General features: G+C 37.8%; 1 protein-coding gene across 1 annotated transcript in view; it reads right to left on the bottom strand.

Annotated features, from left to right (window-relative positions):
• Positions 1-1325: 1325 nt before the first annotated feature.
• LOC115209398 (inositol-tetrakisphosphate 1-kinase) overlaps positions 1326-23466 on the bottom strand; it is a 134329-nt gene continuing 112188 nt past the window's right edge. Inside the window, exons 7-10 of the mRNA XM_029777791.2 lie at positions 22736-22895; positions 20357-20424; positions 8034-8202; positions 1326-2328 (exon numbers count right to left, since the gene is read on the bottom strand). Coding sequence (XP_029633651.1) covers positions 1766-2328; positions 8034-8202; positions 20357-20424; positions 22736-22895 — 960 coding nt within the window. The 3' untranslated portion in view covers positions 1326-1765. The remainder of the gene's footprint in view (positions 2329-8033; positions 8203-20356; positions 20425-22735; positions 22896-23466) is intronic.

The raw sequence follows: 23466 nt of genomic DNA, 5'->3' as shown, positions 1-23466 counted from the left end.
TAGTAATTAAATATATCAAGGCCTCTGCTTTGATGTGTTTTTATATGTTATTGGGTTTTTACACTTGTTTGGAACATTCTAGCAAGTTTAATACTACACACCAATTTCCTCACTTGCATTTTATATCAAATTTCTTGCATTATACATTGAGTAAATATGGCATATTATATATGTATGTAGACACATGCAAAAACAGTCATATAAATACACACACATATATGTGCACCCTCCATACATATATACATATTATATAGACAAGTGTGTGTGTGTGTGTATGCACATATTTATATACACACAAATATATCTACATATACACTGATATACATAACTCTGCATACATGTGTGTGTATGTGTGTGCATATATATATATATATACACACACACACACATATGCATATACACATACAAATATATACATACATATACATTTTTTTTTTCCTTTTCTTTTACATCTTATTGTTTTCCCCTTTTTTCCTTACAGATTTAAAATAAAATATATTTTAATAAGAAACAAAGATTAAACAATGATGATGATGGTGATGATTTTGAAGATGACATTAATAATAGGAATAAGAATAATAAGAAAAATATTCCTAACAAAGCCACAAACTTTGGGGAAGCGATTTAGTCGATTAAATTGACTCCCAGTTCTAGACTGGTATTTTTCAGCCTAGAAGGATGAAAGGCAAAGCTGACCCAGATGGGATTTGAACTCAGAATGTAAAGGGTCTTCAGTAAATACAGTAAGGCGTTAATCCAACACTGTTGATGCCATACTGAATATAAATAGTAACTTTTGACACGGGCACAAAGCCACAAATTTTAGTGAGAAATAGTAAAGTCAAAGAAATCAACCCCAGTACTTGTCTGGTACTTTATTTTATCAATCCCAGAAGGATGAAAGGGCAAAGTTGACCCCAACAAGATTTGAACTCTAAACATAAAGGGACATAAATACCACAAGGCATTAAGTATGAGCTCAACTGGTTCTGCATCCAACACCCTGAATAATTATAATAATAGCTTAGGTACAATGCCAGTAATTTAGAGAGGAGGGGGTGAGTCAATTATATCGACCCCCCCAGTACTTCACTGGTACTTTATTTTATCAATCCCAGAAGGATAAAAGGCAAAGTTGACCTGAGTATGATTTGAACTCAGCATGTAAAGAGCCAAAACAAGTACCTCAAGGCATTTTGCCTGGCACTAACCATTCTGCCAATATGAATAATAATAATAATCTTAGCTTTTTATTTAAAATAAGCTGGAGAAAGGATACATTTCACTGACTTGATTTTACAGTACAATTACTGGTACTTATTTTATTAACTTCTGGAGGATGGAAGGCAAAGTCGACCTCAGTAAAATTTGAAGACAAGATCGAAAGACTGCAAGGTATTTCAGCTCAGTACTTGACTGCGTCAAATCAATTTTCTGTTCAACCAATAATAATAATTATTATTTTGATAATGTTTTCTAATATATTCTATAGACCAAAAATTTAAGGAATGATATAGTCGATTAAGTCGACTCCAGTAATTCACTGGTACTTTATTTCATCGAACCTCCCACCCAACCCCCACAAGGATGAAAGTTGAAGTTGACATGGTGAGATTTGAACTCCAGAATGTAAAGGGACATAAAATGCTTCAAGGCATTAAAGTATGAGCTCTACTAATTCTGCCATCCACCACCTTCAGTAATAATAATAAAATTTAATAATAATAATAATTACAATAATAAAAAATATTAAATGACATCATGATCATGTTAGACCATTTACAGTTGGAATGTTTCCTCCTTTGAGGTTGTTGAGGCCTTCACCACTGATTGTATTGCATAAAATGTTATTGTTACTGCTATTGCTACTACTGCTGTTGATGTTGTTGTTGTCATCATTAAGACTTACAAGTGGACTATTCAGGCTGTTGAGGTTGTTGCTATTGATGAAAATGGCTTTGTTATTGTTATTGTTGCCATTCTCAATGCAGTGTCCATTCTGCTCACAAAGACTGCCATTTGTGCCTGACAAATAAGACAAGCCTTTGGTTTCACGATACATATCCACATTGCTACCATTTTCTGCAGTTGCTTTTGTCTGGTTCTTCTCCCTGACCTTGTCATTTTCACTGGTACACAGTATGGAATCAAATTCTTCTTCAGCCACTTCCTGTATTTTTGGCTTCTTGCAGACATTGGATAAAGCGCAACCTTCTGCAACAGTTTGGCAACGCTTCCTCTCCATATTCTGATCTGTTTCCTTCTCTTTCAGTAACTGAATTATATACCGCTCAAAAGAATCATAAAAACTATCAATACCCTTATAACCTGTGAAGCAAAAGAAGAAAAAAATTAAAGATTATAAATAATCAATTGCTATGATTATAAATAATCATAGCTACAAGGACACAAAATCTTAAGAAACAACGTATATTCAACAGAATTCATACTAAGGACTAATGGTGAACAGAGAGTTGATTGTGTGGGATGCAACATAAAATTCAAGGCCTGTTGCCACTATTGTCTGAGTTAGTTTGTTTATGTATGATTAAAAGCTAAGGTCTAGGTAATGAAGACAAACAGTATGGATGGACCTGAGTATCATCATCATTTAATGTCCAACTGGCATGGACAGGATAGTTAGACAGAATCTACTTAGTCCATGGATACTCTTCTTGATGTCAGCCACTTTACAAAGTGTATTAAACACATTTTTCATGATACCAACACTAGTGAAGTCACCACAGAAAAGCATTTAGTACACACTATAGAGTGGTTGGCTGGCATTAGAGTATGATAAATTTGCCTCTAGATAAGATATGGTGATTCTCATATCTCCTTTTGCTTGTAGTGAATGTTAATTTTAATATAGAAAATAAAATGCAAAAGTAGAGAGTTGAAGTAACAAGTATCTATGACATTATACAATAAGGACATATTCCCAGAAAAGAAAAAGTGACCTTGTCGATAGCACTGAGCAATGGACTGAAAGGTGGGAAGTTCATGTCCTGTCACAAGTAACATGTTGCATCTATCTCAGAGCAAAACCCTAAACTCTCAAATGGTCCAGTTCACCTACTTGGAAGCAGGTACCAAATAGTAGGTACAACATACAACTGCATGCAGTGGCAGCATTATTAAAATATTTCATTAAATTGCAGTGAAGAAGCCAACACTTTCTGTAATTAAATAGCTTGGAGAGAAATTGACTAAGCTGGGTTACTTTTGATCTTTCTTATTTCTTTATTGCCCACAAGGGGCTAAACATAGAGGGGACAAACAAGGACAGACAAAGGGAATAAGTCGATTACATCGAACCCAGTGCATAACGGGTACTTAATTTATCGACCCCGAAAGGATGAAAGGCAAAGTCGACCAAACTCAGAACGTAAAGACAGACGAAATACTACTAAGCATTTCGCCCGGAATGCTAACGTTTCTGCCAGCTCGCTGCCTTAACTTTCGATCTTTTACTTGTTCTTGTTTTAGACATTGGACAGTGGCCAAGCTAGAGCACTGCCCTGAAGGGTTTTTAGTTGAATGAATCAATCCCACTACTTAACTTTTAAGCTTGGTACTTATTCTATCAGTCATTTTTACCAAACCACGACGTAAACAAACCAACACCAGTTATCAAGCAATGTGAGAGGTACAAACACACATATATATGACGGGCTTCTTTCTAGTTTCCATCTAATAGATGCCCTCACAAGGCTTTGGTCAGCCCACGGCGATAGTAGAAGACACTTGCACAATGTGCCACACAGTATGACTGAACACAGAACCATTTGGTTGGGAACCAAACTTCTTACCACACAGCCATGTAAAAGCTTTTGATGATATCCCAACAAACTAATGAGTTATGGGACTAATATGTGTGTGCGTCTGTGTGTGTGTTCATCAGCTAAATATGTTTTCGTCTGTTTACAAGGGAAATGGCTTCTTTTGTTAAATCCAATGAGGCATTCATTCAACAGAATTTGGATAGATTTTTTGTAAATATTGTTCGATGTGTGTGTGTGTGCGCGCGCGCGCGGTTGCGTGTGAGTTCAATTGGATGTAGAGCTTTTAAAAAGTATACTCGGTGGTTTAGTGATGCAGGGGAGACAACTTTTTGAATAATTTTGTTTAAAGGCACACCGTTAGCAGTGTTTATTTTTTATAAAATAATTTTCAATCAATAGTACTCTATAGCGAACACATAAAAGCCTAAACAATACCTTCAAATGGCTGTCTGAAATCCAGCTTGGAAAGTGGACGTAGATTATAGTGTGTGTGTGTGTGTCCTGCAGCAGACATGCTCTCTGACATCAGCGCGACACGTGACTCTCTTGTAAAGCAGTTGTTAAAAAGAGCCCCCAGACACAAACTATACTACAAAGACTGTAGCAAAAAATTAGCTAATGCTGACCAATTTTGTTTTGTTATTTGGGTACTTTTTGATTATCTCACCCCCATTAAAAAATTGGGTTGTCTCCCCAAGTTTTATGAGAAATATCGGTACTTTTGGTTATTTGCCTCATCTTTAAAAAAAATATTTAACACTCAATAAAACGAAAATACAAAAATCATATCATGCCTATAGAGGAGGCCAAACGTCACCAATGTGCTGAAGTACTAAATCAAAAGGATCTACCTCTTTTAATCCAATCTCTCGTCGCTACATTAACTCAATTTTTTTAGTGGGGAGATAACCCAGTTTTTTTAATGGCGGTGAGATAACCAAAAAGTGCCGGGGTTTGTGTGTGTGTGTGTTTTGTTTTTTATTGCGGTGTTGACACGTTGATTACGTTAATAGTCGAGGCTGTGGAATATTCAACCTAATTCAAAAAAAGTAATTCAGTTGATTGAACAACTGAATTCTCATCAACAGAGGTCGATTTTATTTTACTCTCTTATTAATCAGGCAAAGATGAAGAATATCACTAGATACTAGGCGGATGAACAGACAACAAACTGTTATTGGTTGGGATCAATCAGTTCAGTTAACGAACTGTTATCTTTTGTAGTGGTTTATAGATTAGACAATCATGCTTCATCGCTCGATCAGTACGTCTGGCTTGGAAAAGTTGCACTGGTCCGGGTAAGTTGCCCGACGACAAAGATTGATTGATTGAGGAGGTGCTAATAAGTTGAAAACATGTCCGGTATTGTAGTCTATATTTGCCAAGACACAAGAAATTATATTAGTGAGCTGGTGCTTTCTTCTCTTCCCCACATTAGCATTAATTACTATTTTTTCTTTCTTTCTTTTTTTTTTGTTGCCATTACTACATCAATGATAATGAATCTAACAAGTAGTGCGAATAAAGAGTAGTCTCCCCTGCCAAACGTTATCTCCTTGGCACTGTCAGCAATGAAAAATAAACATTTCTTAAAGATTTCTAACACAGGCACAAGTCCACAATGTTGGCAAAGAAGGACATTCGCCATTTTTGCAAACATTTGTATTGTTGTCGCGGTAAAGCGACAACAATAGCACTACAGCAAGGGAGCCTCTACGTAGACATTCGTCCTACAAGAAACGGCAGCCAAATCTCTCAAATTACACTCTATTCTCTGAAATAAATAGAGGACAAATTAAGTACAATACACTAATAAAATAGGACGCTCGACACTAGATTATCTCTGGTCACAAGTCTGCTCAATGAGAGTTGACCTGAGGTTAAATAACAACAATAGCAACACTATTCTATTGCTATCAAGGATGCTTCACTATGTAGATGGTGATTTTGCTAGAAATAGCAACCAACTTCCCATTACTCTTTTACTTGTTTCAGTCATTTGAGTGCGGCCATGCTGGAGCACCGCCTTTAGTCGAGGAAATCGACTCCATGACTTATTCTTTGTAAGCCTAGTACTTACTCTATCGGTCACTTTTGCCGAACTGCTAAGTTACGGGGACGTAAACACACCAGCATCGGTTGTCAAGCGATGTTGGGGGGACAAACACACACATATATATATATACGACGAGCTTCTTTCAGTTTCCGTCTACCAAATCCACTCACAAGATTTTGGTCAGCCGAGGCTATAGTAGAAGACACTTGCCCAAGGTGCCACGCAGTGGGACTGAACCAGGAGCCATGTGGTTGGTAGGCAAGCTACTTACCACACAGCCACTCCTGTGCCTATACTTACCACACAGCCAGTCCTGCGCCTTAATTCAAATCTAATCTTTAAAAAATAAGACCACATTGGATAATGTGATTATAAATGCACCATATCTGGAAAAAAATGGGATGAACTGCTTGATCACGGTTGACCTAGGGTTAAACAACAACACTGTCAGCAGTAGCGCTACAATCACTGTTATCAACTTTATACCTAGTTCATCCATTATGTACTGTATTCATCTATCTTACACACACAGCAATATCTTAATAGTTTCTATTTTAGGTACAAATACACATGATTTGGGGGAGGAAGAAGGGTCACTCAATTACAATGACTCCCAGTACTTAACTGATACCTATTTCATTAAGGGCAATGGAATGAAAAATGTAACAGATTTTGGTAATATTTCAATTTGGACCATAAAGGAATGTAACTAAATACTGCAAGGCATTTTATCCGCTACACTACTAATTCAAATACCACTGTGAAGGTATGTAGCTTAGTGGTTAGGGAGTTGCAGTCACAACCTCAAGATCGTGGTTTCAATCCTTGACCAAGCAGTATAATGTGTTCTTGAGCAAAACACTTCATTTCACCTGGTTCCAGCCCACTCAGCTGTAAATGAGTTTCACTAGCAATAGCTGAGGAAATTCACCCAGTGATGGACCTGCATTCTGTTCAGTGAAGAATGTTTTAATCCCAATCACTTACATGGTGGCAGGTGAAATGCTTAGCACTATTTTGTCTGTCTTTACATTCTGAGTTCAAATTCCATCGAGATCAACATTGCCTTTCTTCCTTTTGAGGTCGATAAAATAAGTACCAGTTAAACACTGGGGTTGATGCAATCAACTTACCCACTTCCCTAAAACTGCTGGCCTTGTACCAAAATTTGAAACCAATCTCAGTCATTTATACATCAAAACTAGATTAAGCACCAGCATAATGAGTCCTTGGGGTCATAAAAGACCCATGCACAGATGATCAGTTCTACTAATTTCTCCCCTCGTCTTTCACATCACACAACAATGAGATAATATAGAAAGAAGGCTGCAAGCTTACAGCCCTTGTACATTAATGCAATATGTTAGATTCAAAGTGACAAAAAATTTTATTTAACTACATTAATTTGGACTTAGAGAATAAGTTTGTTCATGGGCTGGACAAGGGCTTATTTGAGATAGGATTTTATGGTTGTCTGTTCTTCCTGCAGCCAAACTTTACCTATTTTCCAAAATAGGATTTTGTTTGATCTTTTCCTTATTAATCAACAGGACGTCAAACACACAGAGTGACTGGTCATAATGTCATCAAGAAATGTAGACATTAAATCCCCAGTAACAGATGAAGCACATGCATGTGTGCATATGCACAAATGTTGAAGCTTTACTTGTCATTGTCAGAGTGAAAAGGTGATGATGTTTACATTACAACCAGTTTCTCTGCACTTCCAAAGAACCATGGAGTATAAAATCCCTTACTTCAAAAACAGGTAAGGATGGTAGCAGTAAAATTCTTCCTCAAAATCAATTCCTACCCAAAGCCATACTAGCAAGGAAAAATGAGAGTTAAACAAATGAAATATATTAATATATATGTGTCTACCTGTATAAAATAATGCATTGAATTATGCTATTTTACATTGACAAATAATTCAGTGATTAATTTAACAAAATAACTACCAGGCAGAAACAATGTGATATGATCAACTAAAACCCCTAAAAGTGTTGCTCCATAATAGCAGCAGCCTCAATGATAGAAACCAATCCTAACACTAATTTCAGAAACTTCAAGTTAGTACCAAAAATGATTGGGATGAGAGGAGATAATGGTGAGGAAAAGGAAAGTGGAAAAAGAAAAAGAAAAAAGAAAAGTTGGGAGCAGTGAACACCTGTTAGATTCCTTTTGTAGCTTACCTGGAAATATGTTGATATCAATAATGGCATAGCGATTGGTCCCGCATTCAATAATGACATCAATGCCAAAGAGGCCAAGTTTTAAATGAGATCTTAACTGGTTGCCAAGATCTTTAAGTTTTGTGAAATTTGGCTTCACATGTCGACTGGAAAGTTCTTTTTCATCCATCTGCAAAAAAAAAAGTAAACATATATAGAAAAGGGGAAAAAGAAAAAAGAAATAAAAACAAAAGTAATTGCAGAGAAATGATTTATCATAATCCTTCCTGGTAAAGATAACTGTTGATTGATTATACATATGCATGCATACATATACATACAGTAAATTTTGCCTACAACCATCCTTCAAAGGTCCTTCATAACATGTGACATCAACAGAGTTGATGTTTCTCTTAAACAACTGCAAGTGTACAGATATAGGGAGAACATGAGCATGAAAGGAACTGCAGAGAGATTAAGTTCTGTATGAGAATGCAGACCTAGGCACAGCACATGTGTGCATGCATGCTTGTATGTATTTTTTCATTCATTTGTTGTTTTTACACCCATTTTTCTAAGCTTGCATGAGTTAGACAAATATATCATTGAGGCATTACTTTACAGCACGATATCCTTCCTGTCACAACTCTTACCTATAGTTCAAATAAGGATTTCTTAATTCTCATGTCTACAAAGGTGTAAAGTGAGTTGACAAGTTGTTGACTGGAGAAGCGACAACACCACCACTCACAGTGACTTTCGAAGAGTACAAACATAAACAAGCACACAGTTGTACAAATGCACACATCATATGAGGTGTTTAGTAACAGACTGTCATAAGTGCCACAACTTAAAAACCAAGAAAAACACAAAGTTTCACAACTTTCAGAATGCAATCATCATCATCATCATCATCATCGTTTAGCGTCCGTTTTCCATGCTAGCATGGGTTGGACGGTTCTACTGGGGTCTGTGAAGCCAGAAGGCTTCATCAGGCCCAGTCAAATCTGGCAGTGTTTCTACGGCTGGATGCCCTTCCTAACGCCATGCCCTTCCTAACGCAATATCTCAGCAAATAATTAAGTTAGGAAGCTGGTCTTAAAATGACCATGAAGACCTCCTCTAATCATTCCACCTATGTAAAATTATTTATTTCCATATGCATCTGAAAGATGAAATAATTACTGCATCTTTCTCATTTTGTAGAATATACTACAAAACGGTGTATTACATTGCATATTTTAGTCATAATACCTAGGAAAAACATACAGAGACCCCACAAAGGTATTGTTCGTGTTTTAATATACCAAGGTAAGTATCTTTAAGAGGCAAATAAGACAAGATAGTAAGATAATAGCCATTATCATTACAATGGTAATGAGGAATATTAGAAAATGATCCATAACACCTCAAAAATTGATACAGGGACCACATCAAAGTTACTGATTGTGTGTGTTTACGATGGTGTGTTATTAAACTCTCTGGTCCGAGTTTGGGTGAGCAAGGGTTTTGTCAATAGCATCGAGGTACAATTTTTTCAGCCGAATTTTCGACCTTATTGCAAGCCTCACCAGTTCTTCCTCTCAACTGTTTTTGGATTCTAGGCATTGAGACAAAGAAAATGATATACTAATATCAAAAATGGCCGGGGTGACACTTACAACACTGTTACTAAATGCCTCATATATAATATGGTCATTTAAATCATATATAATAATTGTTTCTAAATTTGACACAAGGCCAGTAATTTTTGAGAGGAGAGGATAAATCAATAACATCAACCCCAGTGCTCAAATGGTACTTAACACAGGAGGAATGAATGGAAACTTGACCCCAACAACATTTGAACTCAGAACAGAAAGAGCTACCAGAAATGCCACTAAACATTTTGTTCAGTGCACTAACAATTCTGCCAGCTCATTATCATACATAATAATAATCAAGCCTGGTTAGGTGGGGTGGGGACACACACTATTGCAGCACATTGCTGCATTCACCATTTGTCGGTATATTCCTGGGTCCTCCCAGGTGACCCATCAAGTGGGGTTCTTGTCAGTCCTCACCTCCATGAGATACCGCTTTATCTGCTGTAACCATGTGGCATGCAGTCAACCAACACAAACCATCAACCCAGCCAGATCCTCAGTGAAGAAGACACAGTCAACAGGGTCTAACTCAGAAAATCAAGTAATATGGCCAAACAGTCTGAGAGCAAGTAACAGGATACATCCCAGTTTCTGAGTAGAGGCATTCTGGTACCAAAGGAGCTCAGGCAGCTTCTAAGGCCCTGGACAGTGAGCAAGTCTCACAACTATAGAGCAGGACAGGGATGACCAAGAGACCTAAAGACCTGAACCATAGTCCTCCTGCACAGTTATTGGCAGCACCTCACACCCTGATACAGGTAGTCCATAACTACAGCAGCTCATCCAAGCCTTTTTAGGGCTTCAGACTCACAGCTAATGCTGCTATGAAACTCACTGCTGAGATAAGTGAAGCAATCAACAACTTCAACATTGATGAGAACAGAGACAGATGAGATGGAGTCCTCCAAGAAGCCTTCATATAATAATAACATAACATGGTAATTCAATATCTGACTTAAGCAGAAGATCATCAGAACTGAGATAAGGAATTAAGCGATACCATCAACCCCAATACTACACTGATACTTTATTTTATCAACCCTAAGAAGATGAAAGGCAATATTGACCTTGGTGAGACTTGAATTCTTTTTCAGGAATGTTAAAATCTGGAAGTCCAATGCCTTATATTCAATATCATTATAATCTTTTCTATTATAGGCACATGGCCAGCAATTTTAGAGGGATAGGATCATCGATTTCATTGACCCAAATACTCGACAGGTATTTATTTTATCAACCCTGGTATTTATTTTATCGACCTGTTATTTACTCTATCAATGAAAGGCAAAGTCAACTTCAGTGAAATTTGAACTCAGAACATAAAACAAGAAGAAATTGTTTTACGAGCATTTTGTCTGGCTTACTAATGATGCTGTCGGCTTACTGCCTTTATGCAATATCATTATAACAATTATGGTAATACCATACAATTCTGATTTGTTTCAACTCAGTACAAACACAGTATTTTTAAGAGAGGAAGTACATTGAATTAGGTTGACAACTATACTATTAGTCATTAACTCTTTTGTTAGCACATTTCTGTTGCAACACACTGCCTCTGTTTTGATTAATTTTGAAAATAATAACGCATTCAGCAAATTAACTGTCATTGTTAACCTGGTATTTGGAACATAAGTTGACATGAAATTTTGATGGAAAATTTTCATTTAAATCACTATAAAACAGGAAGTTTGTGTCACAGAACCAGGGGTGATCTCACAGTTTGGTATCAAAAAGGTTAAGGGAGATTGTTTGATCCTTTGAACTGCTCAAAACAGCAGTTAAACCACCTTCATATATAGTTGTGTGTGTGTGTATATATGGAGGAGGAAGAGGAGACCCCCTTCGGTCATGAAAGTTACCCTCCGAGGAACAAGTCCGGGCAAGGTTGTTTTATGGAAGGCTAGCATCACTTCCCTTGTTTTCTCTCTGTCACTTTCTCTCTCTCCCTCCCTCTCTCTTACCCTCTTTTTCCTCTGCCTGCTGCTGAGATGTGACCCATGGCCAGCCCTTCTTCTTTCTCTCCCTTTTTCACACCAGTTACATAGCTGACTGGTCCTGAATTCTCTGTGTCTCACTGCCTTGCTATTTATTGTTTTCTAATCTTTTAGGATGCCTTCTAAACATTCTTGTCTTTTTGGCCCTAAGACTATATTTTTCTAATTACTCATTTGTTTCATCTCTGTCCACCATCTTAAACTACATTTATTCACTTCCATATGTCCATTCTGTATTGCTTTGTTTGCTCTCAGCCCTATATTCTCTGCAACTTTCATGGGCACCACCAGCATGGGAAGTTCTCAGTCTTATCATTGAAGGTGTGATACAGAATAATACCATCTGGTTGATAACTGATGAAAAATTAGGGACCTTCTATATCAGTCTCCCATCTGGTTGTACAGTCAATATACATTGTACATTTTTTAGCCTGTCATCATTTATTTACAATACACTTTTCATTTATATATATATATCGCTATCAGTGTCACCTTACTGGCACTTGTGCCCATGCTAGTAGGATGCCAAGAGCACCATCTGAGCATGATCGTTGCCAGAGCAGCTAACTGGTTTCCATGTCAGTGGCACGTAAAAGGCACCATTCGAGTGTGATCGTTACCAGCGTCACCTTACTGGCACCTGTGCTGGTGGCATGTGTAAAAAGATTCGAGCGAGGTGTTGCCAGTACCGCCTGACTGGGCACGTAAAAAGTACCCACTACACTCTCAGAGTGGTTGGCATTAGGAAGGGCATCCAGCTGTAGAAACTCTGCTAGATCAAGATTGGAGCCTGGTGCAGCCATCTGGTTCGCCAGCCGTCAGTCAAAATTGTCCAACCCATGCTAGCATGGAAGGCCGACGTTAAGTGATGATGATGATATACATATATATATTTACATGCAGTTACATATATGTCCAGTCATAGAGTGACCAACAGTTTCGCATCCTTAAAGTGCTTAGCTTTATAGACGACTTGTCAGACTCCAATGGCCACTGACAATATATATATATATATAGGATAAAAAGATCCTTTCCAAGTCATATAGACTCAGAGGGTCAGTTTCTCAGGTTCTGTGACATATACCGTATTTTAACCTGTATAAGGAACCCTCTAATTTTGGGGGCTTAAAATTTGAAGAAAAGGTTTCGTAAGGGATTCTAATACTGTCCATGTATAAGAAACTCCCATATTTTTTTAACCTAATTTTTGGCAAAAAATGTTTCCTTATAAACATTAAAATACAGTATATTCCACACTTGGACAGGATGCCAGTCCATCACAAGATTACTCACTTTTGCCAGCTGAGTAGGCTGGAGCAACGGGAAATGAAGGAAGACCAGGAATTGAAACCAGAATTTTATGATCACAAGTCAAACACTAAGAGTGTACTGGGTGCACAGCACCCAGCACACTCTTAAGTGGTTGGCAAATGAACAGTGACAATGTAAGGTAGAGAAGACGCTTTAGTCTTGCCAAGGTCATGACAACCTCTTTAGTGCTCGTGCTATGATAAACTACATACAGTACAATCTGTTAAGTGATTGGTGTTAGAAAGAGTTATTCAGCCAAAGAAACCATGCCAAAAGTGAAACATACAAACAAAACAGTCTAGCAACCATCCAAATAAAGTGCAGACATGGACCATGATGACCCATGTCACCATGGAAAGCAGATGTAAAAAATGACAAGGACACCCACATAGTATGTCTTATAATTTAGCTTAATCATCAGATGTTGTTGAACAACTCAGAATATTTCAGTCTTTTCACTCTCTTTATCTTTCTCTTCTTCTCGTCATCTCTTTTCATTTTGTTCTAGTTCTATTTTTCTTTATGTGCACAATGTACCAAACAAGCACATTCTTATGGTCTGTGAAAACACCTATAGAGGCAATATCTTTCTTGCACTGGTTTTCACTACATTTTCTGTATAAAAAAAGTTAAAGCAAAATTCATAACTACAGAACCATGCACTAGTGTAGCTAGAGTGTGTGCCACTCGGGGCGGCCTTTCCATTTCCCACTCCTGGACTCCACAAAACCACATATTGCCTACAACAGACCCAAAAGTGCTGCTCGGGGGCAGACTGCCCCTACTACCCCACCCCCTCTCCTCAACTACACTAGTGGAACCATGCCCATGCTTAGTATGTGTGTGGGTGTCCACTTGAGGTTTGTAGTCTTGCAAACTACATGATTACTTCACTTGTGCTAATAGCTTGAAAAAAAAACACCCTGTACATGCTGTAAAGTGGATGGCATTAGGAAGGGTGTTCATCCATCATGATGATGAAACCATGCCAAACAAACACTAAAGCATGATGCAGGCCTTGGGCCCACTGGATCTTGTCAAACCATACAACCCATGCCAGTATGGATCATGGACATTAAAGATTGATGACGACGATGATGATGATGTGTATGTGTGTCAGTGAATGAGGAGGAGGTGTATTGGCAAGAAATAGAAAATGAAGACGAATGCTTTGCTAGATGTGTAAATGATAGTATACATGAATGACAATGTTTAGACAAGCTGAGAGAGTAATTGTTTATGAGAACAATCAAGTGTGAAAGGGAGAACCAGAGCTGGCTTGATGCTGGTTCAGTCATATAATGCATACGGAAGATAGAATTTAAGTGAAAAACGGAAAAGCAACACATGTCATAGGAGTTTGTGATAGATGAAGACCAAGGAAGCTGTGGGAAGAAATGGTGAAAGCTGATCTCAGGATACTGAACCTTACAAAGGAAATGACAAGCAGCTAGACCCAACAAACACATGCTAAAAAGACAGGATCGTCAAGGCTAGAATGTCTTTGATTATAAATTTTCTCAGTCAGGGGCTGCACAACAGCAATATCCTTTATGTGGAAGAAAGGATGCCATTTTAAAACATCTTTTATAACATTGTAAGCCCAATAGATTCTTCAACTGATAACTGTTAGCAGCATCATTTGAATAAAGCAGCAAATGAATACACATTTAGAAGGACCACATTTGGAAGAAAAGTCACGCAAACAGATTAAATGAAACTTTGACACAATAACAGTAAAATGTCATGGCTTTTATGTGGTATGTGCAAGTGGGTGGGTACAAATGTTAATACATATGTGTTGTCTGTATCAATGTGTAAGTATAAGTACATTGTGTCAATGCCTATGAGCCAGTAGGCAGATGTATGTGTGCCAGCATGCACACGTGTGTCAGTGCATAAATGGAGCAGGACATGAATGCGTGTAGTCTGATAGAAGTGACAAAGTTTGTGTGTATGTTTCCACATTTATGCTTATGTATATGCAAGTAAGTTTTGTGTGTGTGTGTATGTCTATCTACAAGATTGTCTGTGCATATTTGGATATTCATGGATGTTTGTGTATGTCTATCAGAAGCAAGGTCTTCTTTACGTGTCTGTGTTTTAGGAATAAGAGTGTATACATAGGTCTTTGCATATGAATGTATGTTTGCACTGAAGGAGAAATCACTGTCATGTGAATGTGATATATCTGAGCCTGTATATTGCATGTTTCTGTGTATGCGCTTTAGTCTTTAAAACAAATATATATATAGATAGATATATATATATATAGAGAGAGAGAGAGAAAAGGGAGGTAGAAAGAGAGAGAGAAGGAAAGAAAAATAGAAAAACTGAGAAACAAAGCAATAGCAAGATAGAGAGGAAAACAAATAGAGAAATAGAATGAGAACAAAATGAAAAGAGATGACGAGACGAAAAGAAAGATAAAGAGAGGGAAAAGACCGAAATATTCTGAGTTGTTCAACAACTTCTGGCAACCAATGAGGGGAAGGTGAGTTGAAGGTGCAATATCAATGGCAGTAAGAGTGGTGAAATGTGACAAACAAGATAAGTGGCTTCTAAACACTGGTTGTTTTTTTTTTTATTTATTCATAGCTCATATCAAGATTTTTATGAACAATGTTAGTTATACGTTCTATTTGACCAATTACTGGTATAATACATTTCCAATAGTGTGCCAAAGAAGGGCCAGCAACAACAAAGATAAAATAAAGTCACAGTAATTTTTTTTGTTTGACATTAATTTAGTAGCAATTATCTTTAAGATGTATAACTATATATACATATATACACATATATATATACCTAAGAATAAAAGAGATTAAAACATTCTGGCAGATATCAATAAAGTACTGAGTATGAAAAGAATTTGGTTGGTTACACATGTTCAACAATTGGACACCAGTAAATGTAAGTAGAATACAGATCCCAGGTAAATCCTCATGAATGACAGGTAAATTCAAATATCTTTGGGCAGAATTCCAAGAAATTCAGAGTATTTGACAACACAATAAATATCATCATCATCGTTTAACGTCCGTTTTCCGCGCTAGCACGGGTTGGACGGTTCGACAGGGGTCTGGGGAGCCAGGTGCTGCTCCAGGCTCCAGTCTGATCTGGCAGTGTTTCTACAGCTGGATGCCCTTCCTAACGCCAACCACTCCGCGAGTGTAGTAGGTGCTTTTTACGTGCCACCTGCACAGGTGCCAGAGGGGTCTGGCATCGGCCACGATCGGTTGGTGCTTTTTATGTGCCACCGGCACAGAAGCCAGTCGAGGCGGTGCTGGCATCGGCCACGTTCGGATGGTGCTTTTTATGTGCCACCGGCACAGGTATCACAACTACTGTTTCCATTGATATTTGGTTCGATGTTCATGTACATGCACTTGACTCAACAGGTCTCCTCAAGCACAGCGAGATGTTCCGGGATCCAAGGTACTTTGAATGGGCAGGGGCTATGCGGAACTGGTGCCGGAAGCATCCCGAGTCTTAGTAGTCACAGCACATCTCCAGAGATCTCGGTCCTTTGCCATTGCCTCAGTGAGGCCCAACGCTCTGAGGTCAGGCTTGACTACCTCATCCCATGTCTTCCTGGGTCTACCTCTCCCCCTGATTCCTTCAACTGTTCGGGAGTGGCACTTCTTCACACATCTCTCCTCATCCATCCGCAGTACATGACCATACCATCGCAAGCGTCGCTCTTGCACACCGCATCTGATGCTTCTTATGCCTAGCATTTCTCTCAGGGTGCTTACACTCTGTCGTGCATTCACACTGACATTACACATCCAGCGGATCATGCTAGCTTCATTTCTTTCAAGTCTACGCATGTCCTCTGCAGTCACGGCCCATGTTTCACTGCCGTGAAGCATGGCAGTTCGCACACATGCATCATACAATCTACCTTTCACTCTGAGTGAGAGACCCTTTGTCGCCAGTCGGGGTAGGAGCTTTCTAAACTTTGCCCAGGCTATTCGTATTCTAGTGGTGACACTCTCTGAGCATCCACCCCCACTACTAACTTGGTCACCCAGGTAGCAGAAACTATCAACTACTTCTAGTTTCTCCCCTGGAGTTTGATGGAATCTGTTTTCTGAGTATTTGTGGTGTCTATTGTCCCTGTGCATCTGCCACACATGAAAGCTATCTTATCAGTTAATTTCCCTTTGATGTTGCTGCACCCCTTATGCGTCCATAGCTTACACTGGGTGCATCTTATGGAGTTTCTACCTACACCTTTCCTACAGCTCGAGCAGGGCCACCTGCCCGATGGGGTGTGTGCTGAGTTCGCCTTTCTGCATACTATAACTTCGGTCTTCGCTACATTTACTCTAAGGCCCTTTGATTCTAACCCTTGTTTCCACACCCGAAATTTCTTTTTTAGTTCCGATAGTGATTCTGCTATGAGGGCCAGGTCATCAGCATAGAGGAGCTCCCAGGGGCAACCTGTTTTGAATTCCTCTGTTATTGCCTGGAGGACTATGATGAATGAAAGGGGACTGAGGGCTGAGCCCTGGTGTACACCTACTTCTACCCGGAATTCTTCACTATATTCGTTGCCAATCCTAACCTTGCTGACAGCCTCTCTGTATAGAGCCTGTACAATAGAGAAAATTTTATTTTTATTATAGTTCTCACCTTATAAAGCCAACAACTGTTTCTATTGCATTTATACACACACACACACACACACTAGAAAATATTAAAATTTATATTAATATTTCTGAAAATATATGTTAACATAACTTTATCAAGGTGATCCAAATTAGTGAAATTTGAATACATATATATATATAATGTGCCAAAACAGATTTCACCAGTGCTGGTGCCACATAAAAAGCACTCAGTCCACTAAGATGGTTAGCATTAGAAAGGGCACCCAACCATAAAAACCATGCCAAAACAGACAGTGAAGCCTGATGCAGTCTTCTGGCTTCCCAGTTCCTGTGCAACCATCCAACTCATGCCAACAGGGAAAATTGATGTTAAATGATGATGATGATGATATATATATCAAAAGAGAATGGGCACCAGCCAGCCCAAAGGTTGGGGTGGGCTGCACCTGCCTACCTCTGTTGCTATGGCACTGAGATAGATCCAGCCACCCCTGTTAACGGGGAAAAAACCCAGATTTAAAACACTGGATGATCATCATCATCGTTGTTTAACATCTGCTTTCCATGGATGGTTTGACTGAAAACTGGTAAGCCAGAAAGCCACACTAAGTCCCAGTCCAATTTAGCAAGGTTTCAATGGCTGGATGCCCTTCCTAATGCTAACAACTCCAAGAGTGTAGTGGGTGCTTTTTATGTGCCACCAGCATTGGCCATGACTACAATCTTACTTGGCTTGACTGGTTTACACAAGAACAGTATATCACCAAAAGTCTCAGTCACCTTCACTGCCTCCATGAGGCCCAATGCTCAGTCAGTGCATTTTACGTGCCACCGGCACAGGGCAATATATATATATATATATAAATCTTTGTTGATTCATTAGAAGTGATAAATTGCAGAACTCAATACAAGTGTATTCTCTAATACATTCTAACTGAAAGGCCCCTATTTCCAGTACTTTAAGTTACATATATATCAGATCATCAGCTGGTAATCCAAGCCTGCTTTTCTTTTCAAATATTCACTGTTTGAATATTTTTTGAAATATGAAATGAAAGCTTGAAGAAAACATTTATCTTAATATTCTTTGCTTACAAAAAAAAACTTATGAACAAAGGAATGGATAAATGAATGGACAAATAGGTATGTAGCTAATACCGTATATCATTGTCTTTACATAGACAATACCTTCAACAACACAAAAAGAGGAATCAGCTGGACTAGTTTCTGTCTTTTATTGTGATTTCATCAGTTCCTGAGGATCCTCGTTAACTGCCTGAAGAATGTCACTTATAGACCTGCTATTACTAAATCAGACTAATTTGCATATATGCTACATTAGCTGAGGAGCTAAATCAGTCAATAATTTGCTGAGGCATTAACAATGTTTTATTTCAGTGCTATACTACACAGCAGAATATATCTGTAGGTTTTAGTTAACACTTGTATTTGTTTCAGTGATTAGACTGCAGCCATGCTGAGGCACCACCTTGAAATGTTTAGTCGAACAAATATTTTGTTTTGAAGTCTCGTATTTGTTCTATTGATCTATTGATCATTAAAAAAAAACAATACTAATTGTCCAGCACAGAGTAGAACTAAAACAAAAACATGCATGCATATGTATGTATGCTTTTTTTACATACACACACACACAACAGTTTCCATCTTCCAAAAACTTTAACAAGGCAATGGTTGGCCCAGGGCTATAGTAGAAGGAGTCTAGAACTTTAACCTGGACAATAAACCCCAAGGACAACAGATGATGATTAAAAACTTCTTAATATATTGGACAGCGGGTAATTTACCAAGCGGAGGAATTGTCCTGGGAGTAGATGTCAGAGGGAATTGTCCTATGAGGGGCAATTGTCCTAGGGTGGGGGTAATTGTCCTGACACTTGCCCAAGGTACCATACAGTGGGACTGAACCCAAAACCACATGGTTGCAAAGTGAGCTTCTTCTTAACCATATGGCCATGCTTGCACCTATACAGAATAGACAAACAGAAACACTCTTTATATATAGTATTTTCACGGACAAAATAAAAAAAATGACCAGCCACTGTCCTATGTTATTTTAGTCCTATGTTGAGATCTCATCAGGGACCAAGTACTCTTTTTAATTTTCCATGAAGTTAAGGCTTATAATCCTGTTGTTATATTCCTAAGGGTTTTAATATAGTTCCCAAAATTCATCTATTCATTTCTCTTTGTAAATTTGTTAGAAAAGTAAAAAGTCATTTAATTAACAATTTTGTTTTAAGAGCAATAATTATCATAGGCACAGATGTGACTGTATAAGAAACTTGCTTACAAAAGACATGGTTCCAGGTTCAGTCCTACTATGTGGCACTATGAGCAAATGTTTTCTACTATAGCCTTTTGTTGACCAAAACCTCATGAGTGGATTTGGTAAACAGAAACTGAAAGAAGGCCCTTTGTGGGGGAGGGGGGATGCACACACACACGTGTGTGTGTTTGTCCCCCACCACCACCACTTGACAACCAGTGTTGGTGTGTTTGTGTCCCCTGTAACTGAGCAGTTTGGCGAAAGAAACCTATAGAATAAGTTTCATGGTTGCAGTCTACTGAAACAAGTAAAATATAAAAAATATATTTCAAACAACAGATTCTTTCCTACGACTTACTGAATCTATTAGTATAAATTACATTTTTCACACACACACCCAGTACAATTAACTACCTTGTGAGACACACTCACACACACACACATATACATATATATCAAAGAATTCCTAGCCAAGACTTACCTCATTCAAGAAGTGGGTGGCATCAGGTGTTGACACATCATTAGTATTGAAAAATATGGTCTTGTCATCTATTACAAAGAAACAAAATTTTTTTTTTTATTTGGAAAGCTACTCTTGATGCAAGAAGGGGAAGGGAATATTAAAAAAGTAAACACAACAAATCTTAATTACAGGTGTGTTTTTGTGTTGTTTTTTATAAATGATAACTTAGAGCAAAGAAGAATTGAATATCTTCTTAAATAAACTGCAATTACAAAATACATGGTCTTATTGATATAAGTATCCAGACTGCTACCATAGTAACGAAGCTAAAGCATGCAGATTGAAGCTGCTTGGCTCAGATTGATCTTGAACTCTGCTGTGCATGCACACTAAGTTTTAATGTTCTAGCTCACTTCCGCTGTTTATAGCAGTGCTTGGGAAGAAGGTGTGTAGCATGTGATCATCTCATTGACCATGACAGAGAAAGTTGAGCAGAGAATCTGCATCAAATTTTGCCAAAAGCTTGGCGATATCTGCTCAGAGGTCTACGTAAAGTTTTCAAAATGTTTTCATCGTTCTCAACACAATCAAGATCTTGTGCAACAAACCCAAGTTTCGTTTTGGTCAGCTGAAAACAGTTTTTGCACATACTTGGCAGACATGCATTTCATACCCAAATCTTCAGTGATAATGGACTGACCTGAACCATAACTAATCTACACCTCCTCTGATAACTCATGGATGGTGATTCAACACAATCTCAACACAATCAAGGAGATCTTGTGCAACTGAAACCCAAGTGTCTTTTTGATCAGCTGAAAGCAGTTTTTGCACATACTTGGCAGACATGCGTCTCATACCCAAATCTTCAGTGATAATGGACTGAACTGAACCATAACTAATCTGCACCCCCTCTGATAACTCATGGATGGTGATTCGACGATTTCCCCTCACAGTTGCATGCACATCTGTGATGTTTTACGCTGTTCTGCTGGTTGTGGGTCTCCCAGAATGTTCATCGATATTGATATTTTTTCGGCCATCTTGGACTACTCATACACTTGGGTTTGGCACATACACTCCTCTCCATACACTTTCTGCAACTTTGTGTAGGCCTCTGAGCAGGTATCACCAGGACAACTTTCTCTGTCATGGTCAATGTGATGATCACACACTACACACCTTCTTTCCAAGCACTGCTGTAAGCAGCAGAAGTGAGCTAAAACATTAAAACTTAGTTTGCATGCACAGCAGGGTTCAAGATCAGTCTGTGCCAAGCAGCTTCACTCTGTGTGCTTTAGCTTCATTACTATGGCAACAGTCCGGATACTTATTGATCAGACCTAGTATATGTTTACATTTATTATTTTCCTTCTAGTCATGGCCAAACATGTCTATCTTAACAATAAAAGAAAAATAAGATTGAAAACTGCTAAATTCAAATATATTTAAATAGGTTTGGACAGTTTTAGCAAAGGTGCAGTCCAACTGGTATAAACCAGTTGTCAATTCATGGAATGTACTGGAATGCAAAGAAGGTGGAGAGATATTGTAGTTGATTAGCTGAAAGTTTGGGGTACAAAGGTGATGTAGAAGTAACAGTTAATAAACTAATATATCAGTTTTCAATGGGGAGGGAGACAAAATAAAAAAAGACAAAAGCAAGATTAAAATAGTAGTTATAAATGTAATTTATATAATTGTTTCTGGTACATAGTCCAAACTAAAGTTACATTGAACCAAGTCTGTGGTTTGGTTTCAAATCCTACTTTGAAGCATTTCACTACATTTATATTGCAAATACATATGACAAAAGTATAAATTTTAATGCAATCCAAACATCAGAATGTTACATAGTCAAGTTGTGTAATAATACTGTTGTTTATTGAGTAGCTTTGACCAAACAGTCTAAAAACTTAGGTGGTTTTATCAAAACTGTTCAAAACAACCTACAAAATAAATATACCAGACATTGTCAATATTTATATTATTTCTCTTTGCTGTTTAGTCAAAATATATTTATCAACCTTGGATTAACAAGAGGACAAGACCAGATTTCAATTGATAAGGATATTGTTTTTGTTTTTCTTTCTACACCTTCAGTTATTCTTATCCACTGCTCTGAGAACTGTCTTGAACACAGATACAACATCGTGCTCATGACTGGCTATGAACAACCAGCCATATGGTTAGTTGACATCCTATCAAGTTGACCAACCACACACTCCGCCGATAATTAACCAGCTAAAAAAATTTGAACCTATCTCAGCAATCACATTATCAAAGTAGTGGATACAAAAGTAAGATTTGAATACCAAATACCAAATGGTTAGCATACACTGTATCTTTAAAATGATAACTACTGTATACAACAAATAAAAAAAAAAATGAACTTACCACCAGCAGTCAAGTTTTTGAGAGATGGCCGCTCACAGATAAATTGTTCATCACCAACAACAAACACTTTGTACAGTACAGCATTATGAGTGATGAAACTTTGAGCTACACATGGTGGTCGCACGTCTTTCAAACCTTCTTCATTAAAAATGATTGCCATCTACAAAATATACGACAGAATTTCAAAATATAATGTGAGATAAATATATCAAATATATATGTATGTATCGTTGTAAGCATGTGTATGTGTGTGTATGTGTATACACATGCACACGGTTAAGCAGTTAAAAGGTTTCCACAGAATCCAGTGGGTCCAAGAAGTATTTGTTGCTCCAGTGTCTCAGTTCTGACAATGGTTCCTATAGTTGAATGCCCTTCCTAACACCAACCATTTTACTGAGTATATGTGTGTGTGTGTCACTGTGTAGTATGTGTACCTGTACTACTAACATTATATATATATATATATATATATATATATTCCTGAGAATAAAATAATATTTTCATTACTTTACCAAAAGACTTTGCACATATAACTCACTTTCCCTATAACCCTTTTTGAAGGGACCAGATCCAAAACAGAGAAACTTGACAACTGTGGACCTATCTACTGTGTTCTACATACATAACATTTAACTATGGAATAAAATTGAAAGCATAATCTGTTCACACTATTCATATCATTAATAAGGCAACTGAGTATAAAAAAGATATTTTCAATTAATGATCCA

The sequence above is a fragment of the Octopus sinensis genome, linkage group LG3 (genome assembly GCF_006345805.1).
Source record: "Octopus sinensis linkage group LG3, ASM634580v1, whole genome shotgun sequence".
NCBI classification, from domain to species: Eukaryota; Metazoa; Mollusca; class Cephalopoda; order Octopoda; family Octopodidae; genus Octopus; species Octopus sinensis.
The sequence above is the reverse complement of the archived record's forward strand: the minus strand, read 5'-3'. Positions and strand labels throughout refer to the sequence as shown.